The following is a 23,724-nucleotide window of genomic DNA, read 5'->3' on the forward strand; positions in this document are numbered from 1 at the left end:
TTAAAATCATTTGACATAAAGACAATATAACAACATTAAGGCATTATTTTAGCCAAGAGGTGCACTGATGATGTTGCCTATGGTATCCTATTCAGAGAGTGGTCACAGTAGTTCCCCCTCATGTGGCAAGTTAACCAATACAGCTTGGGATGGGGACTGTTTGAGAAACATACTGGAGGGTGGGGGGAGGAATCCTGAAATTCTTTTTCATCTAATGGAAAAGGAAAATTGTGTTCTTTGTACAGAGTGATTTAGGAGCTTCCAAAAGACTTAATTCCTGAAGAATTTGCTCTTTTTTCACCCTTACAAATGAAGTACAGAATAATTTTACCCTGCAATTAAACAATTTACTAGCATGACTAATGCACTGAAATTTGCACCTACATACTACAACAATATACCTATATATTGGTTAGAAGAAATCATCATCCTCCCACAAAAAAAAAAAAAAAATCCTTACCAGACGCTTGGAAAATTCTTTATTTTCTGAAAGGAATCCATATCCTGGGTGGACCTTTAAACAAAAAGTAAAGGATGGTTTTCATGAGTTAAGAGATCTGTGAGCATGATACAACATACCCTTAGCACTTAATATATAAGGTAAAATGTTCAGTAGTACTTCCTTGGTACTTCATTTAATATGTAGATCCTACTGAATCCCTAGGCAACGTATCATGTGTTACTAAATCAACATTCACTAAAGCAGAAGCAGAGCTTGGAGAGCTATTTTCTTAATGACTTAAAATAAGTTTAATTAATAATTCACATGAATGTTATGGTTAAAAAATTTAAAATAACCTTTTACTTTCCTGGTGCTCTGACATAATGAAACTAATTACTTTTAGTCCCTTTTTAAAAAAATAATCTAAATGCAGAGCATGAAGCAGAGCATGAGCCAGTGCTTGGTCCATGTGATATTCTTCACTATTATTTAGGAAGGCCATATTCCATAACTATATAAGCAACTAAAAAGCTACAGATACACTGCAATAGACGTGCCATTATCCCTTATTAAGTTACAGCCTTAATGTAACTCAGATATACCTGTGTTAGTGAAGAGAGAAACTAATGATAAATAACATTTTCTGACCAGCTACTTCCAAGCTGTGAAGAGCAATATACAAATTTTGAGCGAGAATAAATTTTCTCTGCAGCCTCAATTTTACAATGAGTTCTGCGTATCTAAAATGTTTACAGTAACAACATAAAAACTCTTCACCTATTTTTTCATCTCTTTGGTGTAGTTTAAATGTGTAGCTTATTTATTTATTTATTTTTAAAAAGCTTATCCTTTTAAAGGTTCTACACATTAAAAGTTACACATAATCCAGTCGCTGACACCCCTTAACATTACCAAATGAGTATCACATTCTGCCAGACCAAAAATTTCTGTCATGTTAATATTCTGCATACAAATGCCAAGAGCCAAGCTTATACATACACAAGACCTACCTTGTATTATCTGGAATTAACACATTATAACCAAACTAACCAGAGTAAGAAGCCCAGCCTGGGAGATTACAAAGAGATGGGCATCTGACTTCTTTTCTGTCTCCTGCAGTTTTTCTTCTATTCACACCAAAGGACTGTGGAAGCTGTTCTTGCATTTTTTTTTTCAGCATTAGCCTCTTTTCCCCACACTCTTCCAAATCTTTTTCCAAACAACATGCCCTTCTTGCCAAAACACATTGCTGATATCCTGAGTTAGTAACCATTTTCATGACCCCAAATAAAAGAATTGCTACAAATCCCCCTTCAAACAGAACAGAATATAATATCTGAAGACCAGGGGATACAAAGCCATATGCCCCAAAACCAAAATAATGCCATTCTGTTCACTAAAAACAGGAAGGGATATAATTACAGCACATAATAATGTGTAAAGGCATCAGTTTCATAATTTATAATATTATAAACTCACAACTAAGCAAATATGCATGGCAAAGTAAAGATGAAAATCCAAGCTATTTCTATCACTATTATGTCTTCTTAACTAACAATGTAAACATCTGCAGTGCCTGTTAGCTAATTAATGTTGTTGGCCATTTTTCCTTCCCCTTCCCCCCACTTTCTAAATGCACCATACTGAAACATTTATTTCAAAAGAAATGATAATGCTAATTGAGACACTCCAGGGTAATTGCTGACGATGACCGACTCCCATCCATCGAATTTTATTTAAAGGGTTTTTTTTTTCATTCAGCAGATCTGAGGACCACATTTGCATTCAGTGATGCAATAAAAAGTATCCATTCTGTCATTTTTAAAATATCGATAATTGTTGCTGAACTTTGAATCTCTGGTCTAAATTAAGAAAAGAGAGGCTAGGGAAGGAAACAGCTTGCACACAGTCATCTAGTCTTAATGTATTTTGTCAGCAACATGAAACACTGAAAAACACACTTGTACTGGATGTGTCATTTACCTTCATGCATGTATAAACGGCGTGCAAATTTTCACACATGCCAACTTCAAAATTAAAACAAAATCACCACTATATTATAAAAGACATGTAGAAAGAGACAGTATGGCACAGAAAGGGTTAGTGTTCTAAACTAATTGGGATTTTTTTCCCCCAGCAAATTTGGAAATGAACTGAAGCTGCTCCCTGGTGTGAAAGCTGAATCCAGCAGCCACCTGCAGGATCAGCGACCGGCACTGCCAGATGCTACAAAAGCCTTTGATTTCCAGTAGCGATTTCGGCCACATTTAACTCATGTGACATGAACTAAACTGGAATAGCATATTCAATCATTCTCCCCCTTGCTTTTTTTTTAATCTTTAAATACAAACTCTAGCTTCTTTGCTTTCTATATATGAAACAGCTGCAGAGGAGAGACTCATTCAGACTCACAGCTTGGGCCCGGGTTTTTTTAATGGCTTCCATGATAGCATCCATGTTGAGGTAGCTTTTACTAGTGGGAGCTGGGCCAACACAGACTGCTTCATCCGCCATTTTCACGTGGACCTGAAAAGACAAAATGTCTGCATTTTAACACACATGCACTAGCAAATAAGTTACCCCTACCTCCCTTAACAAAAAAAAAAAAACCTGACATAAGATATAAAGTACATATTAATACACTACTATGTAGATACAGAAAATACACAAAAACGTAAGCAGACAGAGAAAGACACATCTATACTCACAATAAAAGACAGAAGAGAGAGGAAGCAATATATGTAACAAACAGATACACACTGGTGCATACAAGAGTCTGTAATATCAAATTTCATGTTATACCAGGTGTGGTTTATATTTACACAAATAATACATAGCAATACAAATTTAAACATGGCACACTGATCATCTATATGGAAATTCAGAGCATAAAACAACTTTGTTAAATGTAACGGGGCCGCCTAATATCTTGCTACTTAACAACAAACATTCACGGCCAGTTCCATCTAAGCAGGCTCCCCAGGAAGTTGGTGATAATTAGAGTGAATTGAATGAAGGGATGCAGTGAGTGTCCCTGCACAGCATCAGGTCAGCACCATGCACAAATTAAAGCCTATGACTAAAGAGTTCAATATCACTACACGTGAACCAGAAAATCTTGAGAATGATTTAAGCAAGCTTAGGTTCCCCAAACCATTCTTATCCTTATTCACATGGACAATTGTCAAAAACACTTTTTATAGCAAGTCTGAGCTAGAAGCGATAGCCAGGAAAGTCTGCCCACAATTTAGAATTCTGAAGGAGACATCTTCTAGAGCAGGCAGCTATAAGAGCTAGTCTTTGGCATAGTTTAAAGATGCTTACCAAATCTTTTAGAAGGATACACACACACACACACACACACACACCACTGCTTAGGAAGCATCTGTCATTTTTAATAATTAGGAATGGAAGAAAGTCTTATATTTTATTAAAGGCATACTGATTAATAATATTTGTATGGGTGTATACAATCAGGCATCTGCAACACAGTTATTTTCTTTTCTTACCACAATACTCAAAGATTAACTAATTAATCAAATAAAATAATAGCAGAAAAGATAGTTAACACTAACTTCTTATAAGACTAAAAATATCTATGGCATTCTCAGGTAGAAATAAATTCAATTTTCACAAGATCAGGGAAGTATTTAAGAACTAGGGCAAGGGGGAAGAATTAAGCTCTGAAGTAGTAAGCTTTGAGCTTTAAAAAAATCACAGACAAAAATGTAGCCACTGAATTTAAATTACAGAATGTTTAAGCCTACTTTTATCTCCATTCTAGATGTCAAAGACAGTTTAGAAATATATCCATCCAACATACAACATATAAGAAACAATTCTAATACCATTAACACATCAAGCATAATTTTTAATGCACATACAAGAAGCTTACATTCACCACACTTGAAAAAATATGCATGGGTCAAGTGGATCATCGTCTAACCTCAAATGTAGAAAATAGCAAGCTCGGAGATGCAAAAAATACCACAACTTAATCTCTTCTGGCTCCCTTGAAAATGAGTGTGAGTTGACCTATTGTGAGTGTTATATAGGTATTGTGCATGTATACATGTACACACACCATTCTAAATTCAAACAACATTTCTGTAATCGTCCTCATCTCAGATACAAGAAATGCTGGAACAGCATTTCAACCACACACTTCATAATTCTTAGAAGAATTATTTTAATGCAGCAGTTATATATAAGAAACTTGACTTCAGCCAATTCAGGCAACTCCAAAAGTTTTTTTTTTACTATAACATATACAAATGCCATCAGTCTGCCTATTAGCTAATGAATCCATCCTACTGATGGAACTGCCATATTAAAAAGCAAGAGAAATTCAACAGAAATACTAAGCAGTCTAAAGTTGCCAAAATTAGTACTTTGTAATCACCATGTCTCACAAAAGAATAAATTTGGGTGTTAAATTTAAGCCAACCAAGAACCACAATCCATATTTTTTCCATCATGCTTTCAATTTATCACAACTTGTGTGTTCATTATTAACTTCTTGATTTCTGACTTGTAGCTACCTTCCAAAAATATTAAACCCTCTGTCAGCGTCATATTCATACTCACAGCTCCATCAATACATGTGGCTGGTTGGTTAGCTCCCCCAAAAGCAAAAAATCATATATATCAGGATGGAGGTCTTTTATTTTACACACACACACACACTGACACATATATGTATGCTGACATTTTGTGTTCCAGTTTTGTACATAAGGCACATCTAAGGCAGACTGAGCTAAAATTAAAATAGAGTTAGCATGTAGAACTAGCATTCTATTTAGATCATGCTTTAAAGCAGGCATTGAAGGAGTCTGGATGACTTGATCCATAAACTGGATTCTACCAGGATCACACAGTCTCTCTCTCACACCCAATGATAGGTTTTCCATCAGTTAGGACAGCAAGAAAGGCCTCAGAAACTGAAAGAGATTCAAGCAAGTTCATATGGGAATTCCTCATATACATCACCTCCATAGCATTTAAGGGCATGAAATGCTGAAGCCAACATCTTGACTTTGGAAACAAACAAACATTCAGTAAAACTGATTTTAAAATTGTGTTAATATGATCCATGCCCAGATCTGGTTCCATTACAGACAAGACACAGTTGCCATAACATAGAGCTGAATGAAAGCCCTCCTTTTCTAATGAGTATCCAGAAGTTCTCCAGTTCTATGCAAGAGAAATGTAACTCCATCCAGATCAAGTTAAATACAATACTCCATCTAAGATTATCAGAACTTTCCCATATAAACAGCACTTCTATCTTATCTGCATTATATGTTTCAGTCTGTTCATCCTCATCCCTTCAAAAATAGTTCCTGGATTAAAATAAATTAAAATTAAAATAATTATTCCATCTGATAGACTGAAAGTCCCCAAATTAAAGCAATGATTGCATGAAATCAGATTAAGTGCACTACCTACCCCCAGTAAAAACTTTAGTAGAAATACATGGCTATAAGAGAAAATACTGAGAATTTATTTGGCACACAAAATTAATACAGTATGCATACTAAACAGAAAGTCAAAGAAAATAGTAAAATCAGTTATTAAATCTGTTTTAAAGCATTGGCAAATTTCTGTTTCAAAAATTCAACCTTATTCAGAGAACATATTCTCCAATTAAAAAGACAATTATGATAACACAAAATCAGTAAGAACACCAGCCAAAGCAATTAAAATCTTGGTAAACTCAAATTTAAGCCATATGACAAAAGACAATTCAATGTAGGGACCAATCTACTTTTTTACTATTTTAATCTCTTTCTTTAATTTCTTTCTTTCACTTAAGTCTCAAAGGTGCTACAAGATCTCACTATTTTAATCTGTTATTTCAAGTAGACTAAAAACCAAAACAATATTACGTGACACACTGATTTCAGATCTAAAGCTGGAAAGAGAGGATGAAGAGAAGAATAAGACATTGATAGAAAACAAGTTTGCTTTTTGGCATACTTATCAATCCAAATATAAGACAGGATGCTATAGCTCATATGTAGTTTTACATGCCTTGGAATGGTTTTGTTGCTGTTCTGAGACAAGGTTCTAGACAAGAAACATCCCTTTGGGCACCCAAATTGTTTAGGACAGAAATGGGAAATGATGGCCCTTCAGATGTTTTTGACCTAATTCTTCTCAGGCCTAGCCAGTGTGGTTTAGTGCTGGAGTAAGCCTTGAGAAACCCAGGATGATGAAACTCATTGGTGGACTATAGACCAGTCTCTCAACTCATCAGAACAGTTACTGATAATTATAGATAACATTGGGAAGATGAAAACTATGTATCCCACTTTGACCTTACTGGACAAAAGGCAGGATTTAAATGTATCACATAAATAAGCAGACAGTCTATACAACAGGGCCTGCATGCACACTGCAGAAATAATCCAGTTTGACACCACTTTAACTGCCATAGGAATGTTAATGGAATTCTGGGAGTTGTAATTTTGTGAAACTTTTAGCCTTCTGTCAGAGACCTCTAGGGCCCACAACAAACTGCAGTTCCCAATTCCATAGCATTGAGCTATGGCAGTTAAAGTGGTGTCAAACTGGATTATTTCGGCAGTGTGGATGGAGACAGTGAGATATTATTTTTGTAGTCAAAAACAGATGGAGGACTGCAATTGTCAGCCCATGTTAAGAGATCCAAAAAATCTGCTAATTCTACCAAGTAGATTTAAGGAAATTGTTATAACCACTGTCATACATGCTTGTCAAGGTAAACCAGCATCAACATTTTTATAAATTGGATATCTTGATTTTTAAAGTTATTAACCATCTTGATGTTTGCAAAGGGATAGGGGAGAAATAAAATAAGGACATTTTTTCAAAACAGTAAATGTATAAATCTGCAAATCCACTAAATACTTGCAAAACATTCTAAAATGGTGCCTGGAAAATCACAATTTTTTGCAGCCCCAGACATTCTATTTTCACCTTGCCACTGCAGAAGACAAATGAAACAAAATCTGATCAGCTGCTACATCACATTGTCAGACCCACCCCCCTGCACTGTTGTTTTTCCCTTTAGCAGGTATACTTACCTACAAACATGTCAATTAAAAGCAAATACCACACAGTTCACAGGTCCCCAGCAGAAAAAGAAAGTCTAGAATCATCCTCTGTCTCAATTTGCAGAACAGGTCAACCACTGTATTCTTTACATATTAAGGCACAAATTCTGATGTGGCTGTGGAACACAATCACACAACACAACTATCTGCCTCCTTTCCCCCCCCCCCCCATTTTATTTTCCCAATCAAGTATATCACTGCTGTATAAATTATACAGACACTCAGTTCTGAGCATTAGCTGGGATCTTGTACATTTTCACAAGACAATCTAATCAAACTAGCCATCCCCTTTTTTAAGCTCACATCATATAGCAGAGCAATGAATGGTTTTTCAGTATAAGTGGATTCACTCATTGACCCAAACAGCATAATACAGCTCAGCAAGACAAACCACAATTAGCTTGTCCCATAAAATGAGGGTAAGAGTAAATCCTTTGTAAGTTGCTTCTCACTCCTCACACCAAAGGCATGGCAAAGTCCGGAATTAAAAATCAATTGAACAAATATCTTTGAATCCACTGTTCAGCTGTTAAGTGAGGAAGGAGTACTGCCAAGCCTTTTCCAAGCAAGCAATTTAAATACATTAGGCAGACAAAGTACAGTACTACAGAAATAGAGATCAACGACTTAGCTAGAAGTGTAAGTCTCAGAGTGTTAATGTGCATACCAAAATAGGTATCTGATGTAAAGCCAACCTGACCATGAGGAAATTCAAGCCATGTAGACAGAGATTAATATTATAAAACCGGGAAGTACACAAATAATTTAGGGAGAGACTTTCCCAAACAGATATTGTATCTGATAAGGGGAGAAACCTCCTTTTCTCTCTTTTCTTTCTTTTTTTTTTTTTGGTGGGGGGGCTAAGGAGCTAGGATAAGGGAGATGTGACTGGACTGAAACATTTCTGAAGCTCTAGACTAGAGTTTTTCAAATTGCTGTCATAAGTCTCACTATTAAGCCTCTGAAAGGTGGCAGTTTGTTGTCGTTGTATGCCTTCAAGTCATTTCTGACTTATGGTGACCAAAGGCAACTCTATCATAGGGTTTCTTGGCAAGAGTCTTCAGAGTGGATTTGCCATTGCCTTCTCTGAGGTTGAGAGAGTGTGACTTGTCCTAGCTCATCCAGTGGGTTTCATGGCCGAGTTGGGATTCGATACCTGATGTCGGAGTCCTACTCCATGCTCAACCACTACAATCACACTGGCTCCCAGTACAAATAAGCTTTTTTTTGGCATCAGAGCCATGGTTTAGGCCCTTCTTCCGAGATCATCTACCAACACACTGTCCCTGTCAGTGGGACTGCATCCGCCCTGCAGAATAATCCAGTTTGAACCACTTAACTACCATGGTTCAATGCTATGGAATTCATGGATTTGTAGTTTTGTGCATATTGATCCTTCTCTAGAGAACCTGGTGCCACAATGAACTACAATTCCACCCAGAATCCCAAGCATGAGCCACTGCATTAAAGTGGTGTCTAACTGGTTTTCTGCAATGCAGCCAGCCCAGGTCTACAAATCCACTCTAACATGCATTTTGAAAGGATCTATCCATGGTGCTGGACCCCTTTGTGGGCTGGGTTCTGAATCTCAGACAGATCCTTAACACCGGATCAAAACCCAGAGCAAATTCACTAGTCAAGAGAAAGTAACTTGATCTAGAAGGCCAGTGTGGTACCAACTTAAATATCTATGAAGGGTTATGAGGGAGTGTCTTGATGCTGGCTAGTTTGGGATGAAGGGTGCTTCATAGCTGGTTGCCAGGCAACCGACAGCACCAGAGGAGGAAATAACTCGGTGGTGGTTCTATTTAGAGAGAGGGAATACAATAAAGAGTAGTTGAAAGCCTGCCAAAGGTTTGATGTTAATGTAAATGCAAAGATATAGGATGGGGGACACCTGGCTTAAGGAGACTACATGTGAAAGGGATCTAGGAGTCCTAGTAGACCACAAGTTGAACATGAGTCACAGTGTGATGCGGCAGCAAGAAGGCCAAGTGATTCTAGGCTGCATCAATAGCAGCAGATGTTATAAGATGTCTCGCAAGGTGAGGCAAAGAAGGGAAAGGAGGGGTAAAGGTAAGATGCTCTCTTACCTGTGTGTGTGTGTGTCTCGATTAGTTGGGCTTTGGGAATATATGCATACTCTCGCATAGCTGAGACCTTCGACGGTAAAAAGGAAAAATTAATGAAAGTGTGCTATTAGTCTGTGCTATTTAGAGTAGTTAATTGAGGTAGTAGACTATCGTGTGGTCAAAACAGAAGGTGGATGCCCCGGGATAGGGCAGTTCGATCTGACGGTGAGGCCTCGGGTATGGTATGGATTTTGGTATGAAGGTATCGAAAGATGTGTGGTGGTGAGCAGTGAAACAGCCGAGGACTACTATAGGTAGCGGGGCACAGCGAAGCATATGATTAGGGGTGAGTGGCCGATTTGTGATGAGAAGCGAGTTCCTGGGTGGGGGGTGGGGGCTCGTGTGTGGGGGGGGGGTGGGGTGGGGTGTAGTCAAGGGGAGGAGAGTTGCGGGAGGGTCTTGTGGTTTACTGTTGTGCGGGTGCGTGTTTTGCAAGTCCGGGGTAAAGGGGTAAACGTGGCTGTGGTAATTTCAGGGTGGAAGAAAGCATGGTGAGGGGATAACTGGCGAACGCGCGTCTTGCAACAGGAAGTGTAGAACTGCATATTAGGCATAAACGTGAGGTTGGAAGTAAAAGTTGTAGTTCACTCCGAACATACGAGACGGTTTGTTTTCAGGGGACCGGGGTCCGGGGAGATAAATGAACGAGTTGTACCGTGCTCACCATATGCTCTGGAGGTGCTCGGTGGTCCTGGGAAGGAAGCGAGTACTGTGCCGTGGTGCGTGGGGGGCGGGGGGAGGGTGTTTCTAACAATCGCAGTGGGGATGGGAAGGTGTGTGCGCGAACATAGCGGCGTGGGGTCTGTGGGGGGGGGTGTGGGGGGGGTGGGCCGATTGTCGGAACTTGTGGAGACTGGGTGGGGGGGGCGCCGTGTTAAGTGCGTGGAGACCGAGCGCGGGTGGGTTCGAAAGGGAGGGGTGTGTTGGGCGCGTGGCGTAGTGTGCGCTGTGGGTGGGGGAAAGTTGCGTGTGTGTGTGTGTGGTGCTTGTGCTATGAGAGGGATCGTGGTGGTGTGTGTGTGTGGGACGAGGGAATTGAGCACGGGAAAAGAGGGGTAAGAGGTATAGAATAACCGGTTTTATAAAGATTGAAGGGATGGCAGAGACAGCGGAGGAAGCGGGTGTTTCGGCAGCGCCGAGAAATAGGCCACAGAACAAGGGTTCAGCGACAGAAAAGAGATGCCACCCGGAGATGAGAGCTATTTGACAGTGAATACATGCCCTTGAATGGTGTGAGTCTCCTTCGTTGGGGGTGGTTTAAACAGAGGCTGGAGGCCCACTGTGTTTTTGGTTGTGAGTTCCACGCCATGTCAGGGGGGGTGGGACGAGATGGGCCGTCTGGTTTCTTTCTTCTAAGGCTCATAATGCTAAGATTCGATAAGCAAACAGATTGAAGTTACTCAGACAAATAACTTTATTTCTGTATGTGTCTCATAAAGTTACTGTTGTTTTACAACACGGGGTGACTCTGACTGTTTCCCTAAACTTGGTGTGGTCTTCTAGAAATGTTGGATTGCAGCGTCCCAGAATTCCTAACGGGTGTGTTTGGTCAAACTTGTGGCGTGTGGGGGTTGCGGAGTAGTACTAAGACTTGAAGTATTGGAAAACCCGGTTGGAAGAGAACACAAGCGGTTAGAGGGAATCACTGGGCTAAGAAAGACTGCTAGAGAAGAACAATACAACAAATGACTACCAAGAACCTAAAAATAATAGTGAACTAGGTTTTGTGAAGACACAGGGGGAACTTAATCCTTATACGCTAAGACGTGATGTCCAAACTACTTTGGCTCCCTGGCCCTCCAGGGGATTTGTGGACTTCAGCGACCCAGAAGCCATGATCCACCTTGGACAATAGTGCTAGGATTCTGGTAAAACAATGCAAGTCCAACAACCTGTGAGGGGCTGAGGTTATGGACATCACTACTCAAGGAATAGTGTTAAAAGGTAAAAAGCACGGAAAGTGTAAGTAGGGCTTTTGGTTAGAAGGAAACCTGATCTTTAGGAGGTACCATCACAGAGGTGAGTTGTTTCTTGTATATTCAGTGCTCTAAGAGAAGCTGGAAAAACTCTGGCCAGCCCCTGAAACACAAATCTTATTAGTTCTCACTCAAGCCAATTCTAAATGTTATCCTCCCTTGATTACAAAGCTCTAAGGCAGCCCACAAGATAAAATATTATATCGTTATAAATGAACCATATCAAAAATACAAATGAAACGAATCAAACAGAGGCATGGGAACCATGGTCAATCATTTCAGAAAGCTGGAAATTGGGGAAAGCAAAAAAACCAAGCAATTAAAACAACAAAAACAAAATGGACCAGAAGTGTCGGTGGTTCACCTGGCATTCGAATTTGGATCTATAGTTTAGTTTAGCCTGCTCCGCAAGAACGGTACTTCGGGGCTTCCACTTCATTCCAGCAAAAATAATAATAACAGTGGTGCCACGGTTACGATAATCGTTCCGCCATCTCGTAACCCGAAATTTTCGTAACCCGAAACACTTTTCCGTTAGCACTGGAAAGCCTATAGCTGCACTTTGCAGCATTTGAATTTCGCGCCGAAATGAATTTCGTAACCCGAAAAATATTTCGTAACCCGAAACAGTTTTTGCCAATCCAACTTTTTCGTATCCCGGAAATTTCATAACCCGATCATTTTGTATCCCGAGGCACCACTGTAATAAAAAAAATCAGCAAGGGGAAGCATCTGGGACCTTGCCACAAAAATAGCCTATGACTGCAAGCAGCTCACATGCCGAACTAATCTTATCCCTAAACTAAAAAGATCCACAGCCAGGGGAAGAAAAAATTATTAAGAGAATCCAAAGGTCTGGTGAAACACAGCCTTTCAATATTCACCGAAGAGAGGGAACCACTATTTGACATCAGAGCCATAAAGGCCTTATCTTCTGTCCCAGCTAGCCAAAGGCAACAGATTGTGCAGCAACTCTCTGATGAGGAACTTAAAAGAAGCAGCCAGCCTTATGTGGGAGAAGATAAATCTTGAAACAGGTATGCTTGAGACCATTCAGGGCTTTATGGTAATAACCAGCAACTCAATTTCTGCTTGAATACCTTCTGAAGTGCTGGCTCAAATAACAGATTAATATACTCCCAGAAAGCAGATTCCAACCAACACCATGCCTGCTCCAACTTCAACTACAACTACAGTGGTCCCCAAACTATGCTCTTTAAGGGATTTTGGACTTCAGCTCCCAAAATCCCAGACTACTGGCCAACATGGTTGAGGATTCTGGTAGCTGAAATCAAAAATCTCTTAAAGGGCACAGTTTGGGGGACCACTGTTTTAGAACAGTATTCAAAGTCATCCCCTAAAGTCACAGAGGGGACGGCACTCCCCCCCTCCCAAGGGGACAGGTATATAGCTTGGGTGTATTCTCAGATCCAGACTGGCAAGCTTGTTCCTCTGTGGAGGAGGGAGTGTCCTGGCAATAAATAAATTATTAAACCAGAAAAAAATGGTGAGTGTCAGTTATTTGACAGGTGCCAACTAACCTTAGTGCATTCCAGAAAGGAGAACAGCTCTACCAAAGGCTGCTTCACGTCGGTGTCTTGTATCAAGTCTATAGTGCTTGATAAAGATCAGAGGTTGTGACTATACCACAGCCTTGCAAATGTCCTCCAAGGGAATTCCAGAGAGGAAGGCTGAAGATGAACCTTTGCTACCACTCTGGTGATCAGAGGAAATGCGGGGAAGACGTAGAACTTTTTGCTGGACCACTGGAAGACGTCCCCTTGGGACCGAGGTAAAGGAATCCTGGAACAGAAGTGGTCGCAGTGAGTGTTGAGATGAGAGGCAAAAAGGTTGACGTCCAGCATTCCCCACAGAGAAAAAAGGTGGAGGGCAACCTGAGTTGCCACTCGTGACAGGAGTCCAGAGCTCTGCTCAGTTTGTCTGCAAGCTCATTCTCCTCTCCAGGGAGATGTATGGCTTGCAAGGTGATCCGTCTCCGGATGCATCAGTTCCTAATTTGAAGGGTGAGGCCGAGAGGGGTGGCCGACCTGGTACCGCCCTGCTTGTTGATGTAATACATTACAGTCGTGTTGTCCGTGAGGAGGAGGTGGACCTGGTTTCGCAGGAAGGGTTCAAAGCCTTCAGTACCTTCTGTACCCCTAGCATCTCAAGCGTGTTGATGTAGAGTTGACGCTCTTTGGGAGGTCGTCAAAATGGGCTCCCCAGCCCATGTTTGAGGCATTGGTGGTCAGTTAAGTCTGAGGTTGTGGTGGCAGAAAGGGAATGCCCACCAACACATTGAGTGGGTCGAGCCACCAGCGGAGAGAGCGGGTGACAAGTCTTGGAACAGTGAGCCACTTGCGTGGATTGTCGAAGGCAGGGTTGAAGACCGAGAGGAGCCACGACTGGGAGGGACACATGCGGAGATGGGCCCATGGCATGACAAATGTGGTGGATGCCATACGGCAAGGGCAACCTGAGCTGTTCATGCAGTGATGCACTGAAAGGCAAGGCATCGACGAATTGCAGACCTAAGGTTGAAGAACCTGTCGTGAGGAAGGTATGCTCTGCAGGTCGTGGAGTGCAAGGTGGCTCCTATGAAGCACACCCACTGGTTTGGGCAGAAGGTAGACTTTTCATTGTTGATCATGAGTCTCAAGTGGTGAAGGAGAGAGAGTGCCGACTTGAGGTGGGAGAGGAACATCTGCCTGGATGGGGCCACGAACAACCAGTCGTCAAGGTAGGGAAAGACAATGATATTTTGTTGACGGAGGTATGCGGCTATGACCACCATGCACTTTGTGAACACTCTCGGAAAGTCCAAAGGGGAATACTCGGTGCCAAAAGCAATCGGGGCCGACAGAGAAGATGAGAAGGTCCCGGTGGTCCTCTTGGATGCTGCTATGGAAATAGGCATCCCGAAGATCCAAGGTGGCAAACCAGTCTGACTCCTGCAGGAGAGGCAAGATGGAAGCCAAGGTTACTATACAGAAATGCTTGTAGGCAATGAAAGAGTTCAGGGAGCGCAAGTCCAGGATGGGACGGAGGCCGCCTGCGGCTTTGGAGACGATGAAGTATCGAGAGAAGAAGCAATGTCGAGTCCAGGAGGGGGGGACGGGCTCGATGGCCCCTTTTTGAAGTAAGAAGCGCACTTCATTGAGAAAGGTGTCTGAAGGGGTAGTGGTGAGAATGATACCCCTTGGGGTCCTGTTTGTCCTCAGAACCAAAGACCCCCGAAGTCTGGGAGAGTCGGTCCAGTATCACCACTTGAGAGGCTTCCTCTTCACCCTCTGAGAGTTGGTAGGGTTCAGACAAGGAATGTAGAAAGATGTCCAGTTGAGCCCAGGAGTCAGGACGAGGAGACAACTGAGGTTGAGGCGCTGATTGGGCGCATGATACCGAGCCCAGTTTGGTGTCAGCAAGCTGGGAAGGGGTGTCGGTACGGGACCAGCGGTTGGAATTGGAGTCCGGACAGGGACAGGACTTCTTTCCTGAGTGATGGGATGAGTCCTTGGACTTGTCTCGAGATTTATGCTTTCTCTTCTCCGGTTTGGAGTCTGAGCACTTCTTCCTCTTTGGTAAGGATGGGTGGCCAGCCACATCCTGGTCCGAAGACCTCCATTTGTCTGGGGTTGACCCAGAGACTTCCGAAGAGGGTTTGCCCTCGGCAGCAGCAGTCTTGGCAGGGGACAAAGGGGTAGTGCCCTCGGCAGCAGTAGCCTTGGCAGGGACCCCTGAGGCCAGAGACGGGAGCTTGCCCTTAGTGGCCATGGCCTTGGCAGAAGCTCTAGAGGTGGAAGGAGGCTCCAAAATTTGCACATAGAGCATGGATCTCAGGCGCATCTCTGTATTCATCCTGGCTTGTGGAGTGAAGGCCATGCAATGAGGGCAGGAAGCAGGGACGTGGCCTCGCCCAGACAGAGGAGGCACAATGAGTGTCCGTCGAGTGCCAAGATGTTTGTTCCACATTCAATGCACTTTTTAAAAGAGTGCACAGACACCTTTAGACCAAAGCCGAGGGATGAAGAGAAAGAAGTGTCAAGGAGTCCAAGTGTTACCGTCAATCAGAGTCCAAAACCAAGACCAAATCACATTCCAAAGAGTAGTCAGAGTCAAACAAAGTCAGAGCAAACGCAGTAAACGAAAACAAAAGTGAAAGCTAAGAAAGGAGCGATTCTAAGCAAGGTTCCTAAGCTGCTCACACGATAGACAAAAGGAACTGAGAAAGGGAGGGAAGACATACTGCCTATATAGAGGGTGGGCAGAGATACCACCAAAAAGTCTTCCCTAGCGATTCCAGTAGGATCCGGAAATGCTGTGCAGGTGCAGAATAACCCATTTGTGTGCTTCGCAGAGACCAAGAAGAAGAAGTGCCTCTCCTTTATACAGTACTCCTCCCTGAGGTTTAACATTTCTGGACTGCCTCCATCTCATCAGTCAGGGAAATATGCTGTGGGAAGACATGGGACAGGACCTCCTCTGCTGTGGCAGCCCAGTTCTAGAAAAAACACACACCCCTTGATGGCCCAATTGGTGCTAAAGTGAAAACACTGTTATTTACTAAAACTAGTTTTACACAAACCCTCATATGTACATGGCTTTAAAATGTTTTAAATTATTTTAACTGTTTTAGCCTGTTTTTAACTGTTTAAACTGGTTAATCTCTTTTCAGCCTTTTGAAATCATTTGTATTATTTAACTGTTTTGAATGGGTTGAACTGGTTTTATTTTATGTGGTCCTGAGGTCTCAAGACAGAGGGCATGAAAGAAGTAAGTAAATTCTCTAATCTAGATATACACAGGCATGATGTAGGATCTTGGTCACTGAATCTACACTCTTCAGAAAGAGATGGAGCCTAGCATGGTCACAACATCTGGGCTAAATTTTGAACATGCATGTTGCTTCTTTCATTCCATGCTTTTGAAAGGTTCTGAGAACTAAATAGTTGGCCAACCTTTTGGTTGGTCCTAATAAAGGTACTGAAGCCACTGTGGTGTAGTGGCTTGGGTGCTAGACTAGGGCTTTAGGAAACAAGGGTTTGAATCCCCCACTCAGCCATGGAGACTCGCTGATCTTGGCCAAGTTACACTCACCCTTATATTTGTAACTTCAAGCACATTAGCAATTTGGCTAAATAACTGCAAATACTATATATACTCATGTATAAGTCTAGAAATCTTAGTCTAAAAATTGACCCCAAAAACATGGATCAGCTTATCCATGGGTTAACATAAGTACTGTACTTTTATTTTAAAAAGGAACCATCCCCTGGTGAAAGACAAGAACATAATCTGTCATGGAAGCACTGATACCACCCCCCCCCCCCCACATATCTATTCTCTCATCCATCCAGCCTTTAGTATGAACACAGTTATGCCTGCTGGAATTTTGCAAGTTATATGGCATTGTTTTCCTTTGCTTCATCCTCTAGATCCTTTGTTACATTCCCCTAAGTTTTACCCTTGACTTATCCTTCATATCAAAAACCATAATTTCAGCCCCCAAGCCTGCCCTCAACTTATACATGAGGTCAACTTATAGTCGAATATATACGGTAACACAAAATCTTAAAATACATAAATATTACAAGATCCAATGGGGGTACTGAGAAGAAACAAAGCATGTCATAACACTTATCTTTAAACTAAAAATGTTCAGAAAGAATTATACTTTGAAGCACCAACTTCAAGAAACAACTGGGAAAATAGAAAAAAGACTTCCCAGCAAGCCTGCAAACAGGCTTAAGCTACAAGAGTTTGCTCCTTCAGTTATAATGAATGTTCAAAATACCTACCGAAAAGGTATAATCTTTTACACTCAAATTTATGCAGTTTTCAATATATTTCTAAATTGGATTTAATTTAATCTATCACAATGCAGTTTGATAAAATCAGATCAAATAACACAATTTGGTAAAAATATTAAAGCAACAATAAAAGAAAGAATCCATTAAAAAAAAGTTACCATACATACTCGACTATAAGTCTACTTCACGTATAAGTCAAGGGCAGGCTTTGAGGATAAAATTATCAATTTTCATATGACCCATGGATACGTCAAGGGTAGTATGTAGGGGCATATAACAAAGGATGTAAAGGACAAAGCAAAGGAAAATGATGCCAAAGAACTTAAAAGCTTCCAGCAGACATAATTGTTTGTGCTCACACTAAAGCTGGAAGGATGAGAGCAGGGCTCAGTGCTTCCAAGACAGAGTACGCTTTTGCATTTCACCAAGGGGTGGTTCCTTTTCAAATAAGAGTTACAAGTACTTAGACTGACCAGTGGATAAGTCGACTTGAGGTTTTTGTGTTAATTTTTACTAATACTTCTAGACTTATACCTGAGCATATAAAGTAATTCAAAATGAGGCATATCTTATAACAATAAGGGAAATAATCATAAGCAATATACAAGTTGTTATTTGCTATCAAATTAACTTTCACTAATAGCAACTCTATGAACAGGAGACCTTGAAAATACCTCTTTTTCAACCACCCTGCTCAAGTTCTGTGCCTTTCTTGACTGAATAAATTTATTTGTCTTCCTTTGTTCCTATTGTCCTGCAATTTACCAAGCATTATTATCTTTTATTTATTTGAAATATTTATGCTCCGTTCTTCAGCCAAAAGGCTCTCAGCGCGGCTTACAAATTGTTAATTAGACATCTCCGGGCTTCTGGGTATGCCCAAAAATATGCCATTCATTTAGTTACCAAAGTAATAAGGTCATCATATAATCGGGGGTAGGCAACCTTTTTGAGCCGGGGGCCCGGGTTGCTGTACCTCAGACAACTGGGGGCGAAGCGGGGGGGGAGAGCTTCCACCCTCCGGGGGTGGGGCACATACAAGGGGTGGAGCTTCCACCCTCTAGAGCAGGGCCACATGCTGGGGGGGAGCTTCCACCCTCTGGGGCAGGGCTTTCTCTGCTCCTTTCCCGACCTCCACGGTCTGAGTGACAGCTAAAGTGGGGGGGATTGGGAGAGGGGGTGACAGGCAACGCCTGCTCCTCCTGCCCTTCCTTGGCCCCCATCTGCCCCCAGAGAAACGTAGGGGCCATGAGGGGAGGAACAACAAGTGCATGCCCCTGCTCCTGTCCTCGGGTCTTTGCCAGGCCTGAGGTGTCCTCTGAAGGACACCTCAGGGCTGCCAAAGCCCCGCGGGGAGGAGGAGGGCCTGTGCCTCCCTCCTCTCCTCCTTGGCCTCTTCCTTCAGCTGAACGGGCTCCAAGGGGCCCTTTCGGCCGAGGGGGAAGGCCGAAACCATCTCACTGTTAAAGCAGACCTTTTAGCATTGAAAGCACTGAAAATACACAGAATGCACTTTGGAAAGTCACACTGTCTCACCTTCAAAAGACTGCATGTCTTCTTCCTACTCCTACTCCTGCTCCTCCTCCTTCCTCCTTCCTCCCTCTTCTTCCTCATTCTCCTCCTCCCTCCCTTCTCCTCCTGCCCTTCTTCTTCCTTCTCTATCCTCCTCCTCCTCCTGCTCCTTCCTTCCTACTTCTTCCTCCTCTTCTTCCTCCTCCCTCTCTTCTCCTCCTGCTCCTTTCTTCTTCCTTCTTTATCCCCTTCCTCCTTCCTCCTCCTCTCCTCTTCCCTCCTCCCTCCCTCCCTTCTCCTCCTGCTCCTTCCTTCCTACTTCTTCCTCCTCTTCTTCCTCCTCTTCTTCCTCTCTTTCCTCTCCTCCTCCCTCCCTCCCTCCCTCCCCCTCCCTCCCTCCCTCCTTCTCCCCTGCTCCTTTCTTCTTCCTTCTTTATCCTCCTTCCTGCTCCTTTTTCCTTCCTCCCTGCTCCTCCTCCTCCTCCGGCTGACACCCTCCTCCTTCTCTCCAGCCCGCGATTTGTGGAGCAACCGCGGCTTGGGGAGAAGGACGAGGGGACCCCGCCTCCCTCTCCCCAGGCTTCCGGCGCCACTGCTCCCCTCCCCGCCCTCTGGGAGGGCCAAGGCTTCCTCACAGGGCGTGGGAAGGCCAGCACCGGCTGCCCAGCGCTTTCCCCGCCCTCAGAGCAGGCCGAAGCCGGCCCTGAGGGGCGGGAAAGCCAGCGCCGGCTGCCCAGCGCGTTCCCACCCCCAGGGAGGGCAGAGGGCCGGCCCTGAGGGGCGGGGAAAGGCCAGCGCCGGCTGCCCCAGCGGTTCCCCGCCCCAGAGCGGGCCGAAGCTGGCCCTGAGGGGCGGGAAAGGCAAGCCCGCTGCCCCAGCATTCCCACCCCTCAGAGCGGGCCGAAGCCGGCCCTGAGAGGCAGGGAAAGAGGCACGCCGGCTGCCCCAACACGTTCCCCGCCCCTCAGGAGGGCCAAAAGCCGGCCCTGAGGGCGGGGAATGGGCGCGCCGGTGGCGGCAATCGGCGGCAGGGCCGGCCCTGATATAATCCAGTTGTTTAAGATTATTCCAGTTTCCGCCATGTCGGTGGACCAGTGAAGCTACTCTGTCTTTTAATATGAATTACAGTGGTACCCCGGGTTACGAAATTAATTCGTTCGCGGTTAATTTCGTAACCCGAAATACCTTCGTAAGCCGAATTCCCATAGGCGCTAATGGAAAAATAGCTCTCTGCTGCCCTCCGGGGGCGGAAATAGCGCCGCGGTTTTTTTCGTAACCCGAAGAAACCTTCGTAAGCCGAAGCAATAATCCCTATGGGATTTTTGTTTCGTATCCCGAAAAATTCGTAACCCGGCGCATTCGTATCCCGGGGGTACCACTGTATAGGAGCCTGTACAGACAAGCCAAAATAAAGCTTCTTTGGGTCACTTGGAGGTATGCTGTTTTAAATGATGCATGAGTCCTAAGAGGCCGGAAGTCATGCCAAAGCCACACTTTGAGGCAGCTTCTAGCCTTGTAAGATTATTATTATATTATTATTAACCTTTATGTGAAGCGCTGTAAATTATACAGCGCTGTACATACATCTTTAGTTAGACGGTTCCCTGCCCTCGGGCTTACAATCTAAAAAAGACATGACACAGAAGGAGAAGGGAGTGGTGGAGGGAAAGGGTAAGAGGTCCAGCAGTTCCCCTCTCTACTCCAAGCCCTGGACCAAGGTAGATGGACTGGAGGGAGGGCTTGGCTTCATAATGGATGGTTAATCTTCTTCCAGGGAAATACATACTCTCAGTAGGATAATACATAACAGTACATACAATACAGGAAATGGTTTGATAACAGGCACCAAAAGAAATCAAATAGTAAGTGACAATTATGCAATGCCTGGGAAGGCTTCTCTGAACAGGATGGTTTTCAAATCCATTTTGAAGCGGGTTAAGAATGATGGCTCTGCTTGTGGGGGAAGAAGGTTCCAGGAGTGAGGGCAGCAAGTGAAAAAGGGCGAATCCAGGATGGGGCAGAGGAAATCTGGGCTGAGACAGCAGACCTTGATACCAGAACGGAAGGCCCCGAGTGGAAGGTGAGGAGAAAGAAGGTCTGATAAGTAAGGAGGGGCAGCCCATGGAGGCTTTAAACGTCAACAGTAGGAGCTTATACTGAATGCGGAAAGGGAGGGGGAGCCAGTGAAGGGATGCCAACACAGGAGAGATGTGGTCAGAGCGGTGGGTGGAAGTGATAATGCGCTGCAGCTAAAGGCTGGACAGAGATTAAAGGACGGAGGTGAGAAGAGGAAGCCCTGCCAGAAGGACGTACAGTAATCAAGGTCGTGAGACCACTAGGGAGGATCAGGATCTTGGCAGTAGAGGAGGAGAGATATGGTCGGATTTTGGCAATATTGTACAAAAAGAATCTACAAGCCTTGGCTGTGGTCTGGATCTGAGGGATACACGACAGAGAAGAAACAAAGATAAAACCAAGACTGCGGGCTTGATGGACTGGTTGATACAAATGTTGTCCACAGAGACAGAAAGGAGTGTTGAAGGGTGGGCTTAGGAGGAAAGACAAGAAGCTCCGTCTTGGACATGCTGAGCTTCAAACGCTGATGGCGCATCCACTGTGAGACAGCTGTGAGGCAAGACAAAACTTGCTGTTCAAGCCTTGGAGAAAGTCAGGGGCGGAAAGATACAATGGGTGTCACCAGCATACAGATGGTAGGAAAAACAAAAAGCTAATGAGTTTTCCTAGGGACAGTGTGTAGAGAGAAAGGAACTGAACCCTCCACAAGGCATCTGACTCCATCCTAGCCTCTGAGGGGGAGAGAAGGAATGAACGTTCCCACAAGGCATCTGACCCATCTGGCCTGTGAGGGGGGAGAGAGGGTGGGCCAATGCCATCAGGCCTATCCTTAAGATACAGAGCCCTCCATCTGTCCATCTGCCTTGGTCCAGGCCTCAGAGGGAGAGAAGAATGCTGGACCTGATCCCCTTCCCCTCAACCATTCCTTTCTCCTTTTGTGTCGTGTCTTCTTAGATTGTAAGCATGAAGGCAGGGAACCGTCTAATTAAATGATTTTATGTACAGTGCTGTGTAAATTTACAGCGCTATATAAATAAAGCTTAATAATAATAAATAATAATAAAACAGAAGAGGACCCAGAACAGAGCCCTGGGGAACTCCAACAGATAAGGGAACAAGAGAAGAAGTCTGCCCCCCTGCAACTACTGCAAAAGATCTGCCAGACAAGTAAGATCTAAACCAGTCAAGAACAGAGTCTGAGAACCCAATGTCAATTAGGAGAAAGTGATCAACAGTGTCAAAGGCTGCAGACAAATCGAGAAGGATGAGAACAGAGTAAAGGCCATTAGCCTTGGCCTGTAAAAGGTCATTCGAGATCTTAGTGAGAGCTGTCTCTGTGGAATGCCTTTGGCGGAAACCAGACTGAAAGGGATCGAGGATGGAGTTGGCTTCATGAAACTCAAGACAGTGTGAATAAACAACCCGTTCCAAAACCTTAGAAAGAAAGGGAAGAAGAGAAATCGGACGATAGCTAGACAAAGAGGAGGGGTCAAGAGAAGGTTTTTTCAGAATTGGGGAAATGAGAGCATGTTTGAAGTCCGATGGGAAGGAGTCTGTAGAGAGAGAGAGATTGAAGATATAGAGAAGCGAGGGCAGAAAGGAGGGAGCTATAGAGATTAGAAGACGAGTAGGAATTGGATCAAGCGAACAAGTTGCAGGATTGGAAGAGTTCAGAAGTGTAGAGAGTTCATCCAAAGAGGCAGGAGGAAACTCAGAAATTTTTTTAGGCGAGGGCGATAGAAGATGCATATGTCATTTAAGCAGCATACCTCCAAAGTGACCCGAAGCAGCTTTATTTTGGCCTGTCTGTACGGGACCATATAGCTCTCCATGGGGTTGTCTACAGGGGCCAAAATGCCATGGTTCTTTCCAGTCTTGTGTCATCTAGTTCAGATGATGCAAGTCAAAACTCCAGGGGCAAGATCATGCCAGATCCTGGCAAACCAGATATGAATCAAGAGGATCCCGCCTGACCCCCAGGGTAAACAGCCAATACGCCAAGATAATTTACCCTTGGTTTGCTGTGGAGTTTCCAAGAAATTCCATGGAAAATCCTGGCTTCCTCTGAGGGTTAGAGTGTGTGACTTGCCCAAGGTAATTCAGTGGGTTTCCACAGCCAAGTGGGGATTTGAACTCTGGTCTCCAGAATCCTAGTCCAACACTCAAGCCACTACATCATGCTGGTGCTCCCTGAGCCATATGATCTTATAAACCTACATTAATACCTTGAACTTTGCTTACTTTTTGGGAGCCAATGCACATCTTTCAGCACAAGTGTCTAGTAGGAGGCTTAAAATGGCATAAAGCAAGTAAACAGTTTTAAAAAGTCTCTTTTAGGCATCAGACTGAAAAGCTGATACCAAGCATACCTTGCTATAACTTGATCATCAACACTAAAAAAGCCTTCTCTCTTGCTGGAGTCCTCAGAAGATAGACATGCTATCTAAAGAGAGTATCAGTTGACATCTCTTGTGTGTGAGCAACTTAGTGTGGGAAGAAGCATTCATTCAGGTACAGGTATACCTCAGTTAACAAAGTCGATATGTTCCTGGCCATTACTTCTTTTAACAGAAAATTTGTTACTATATGCAGAATTACATGGAAAGAATAGTAACTGGTTCCTACACAACAAATAATAATAATAATAATAATAATAATAATAATAATAATAATAATAATAAT

The 23,724-nt window shown here is 43.3% G+C and overlaps 1 protein-coding gene across 1 annotated transcript in view; it reads right to left on the reverse strand.

Annotated features, from left to right (window-relative positions):
- The window catches only part of PCCA (propionyl-CoA carboxylase subunit alpha), a 305,865-nt gene that overhangs the window by 236,656 nt on the left and 45,485 nt on the right, over positions 1–23,724 (reverse strand). Inside the window, exons 5-6 of the mRNA XM_042457614.1 lie at positions 2,855–2,968; positions 461–514 (exon numbers count right to left, since the gene is read on the reverse strand). Of these exons, the coding sequence (XP_042313548.1) occupies positions 461–514; positions 2,855–2,968 (168 nt within the window). The remainder of the gene's footprint in view (positions 1–460; positions 515–2,854; positions 2,969–23,724) is intronic.

The sequence above is a fragment of the Sceloporus undulatus genome, chromosome 3 (assembly GCF_019175285.1).
Source record: "Sceloporus undulatus isolate JIND9_A2432 ecotype Alabama chromosome 3, SceUnd_v1.1, whole genome shotgun sequence".
Classification (NCBI taxonomy): Eukaryota; Metazoa; Chordata; class Lepidosauria; order Squamata; family Phrynosomatidae; genus Sceloporus; species Sceloporus undulatus.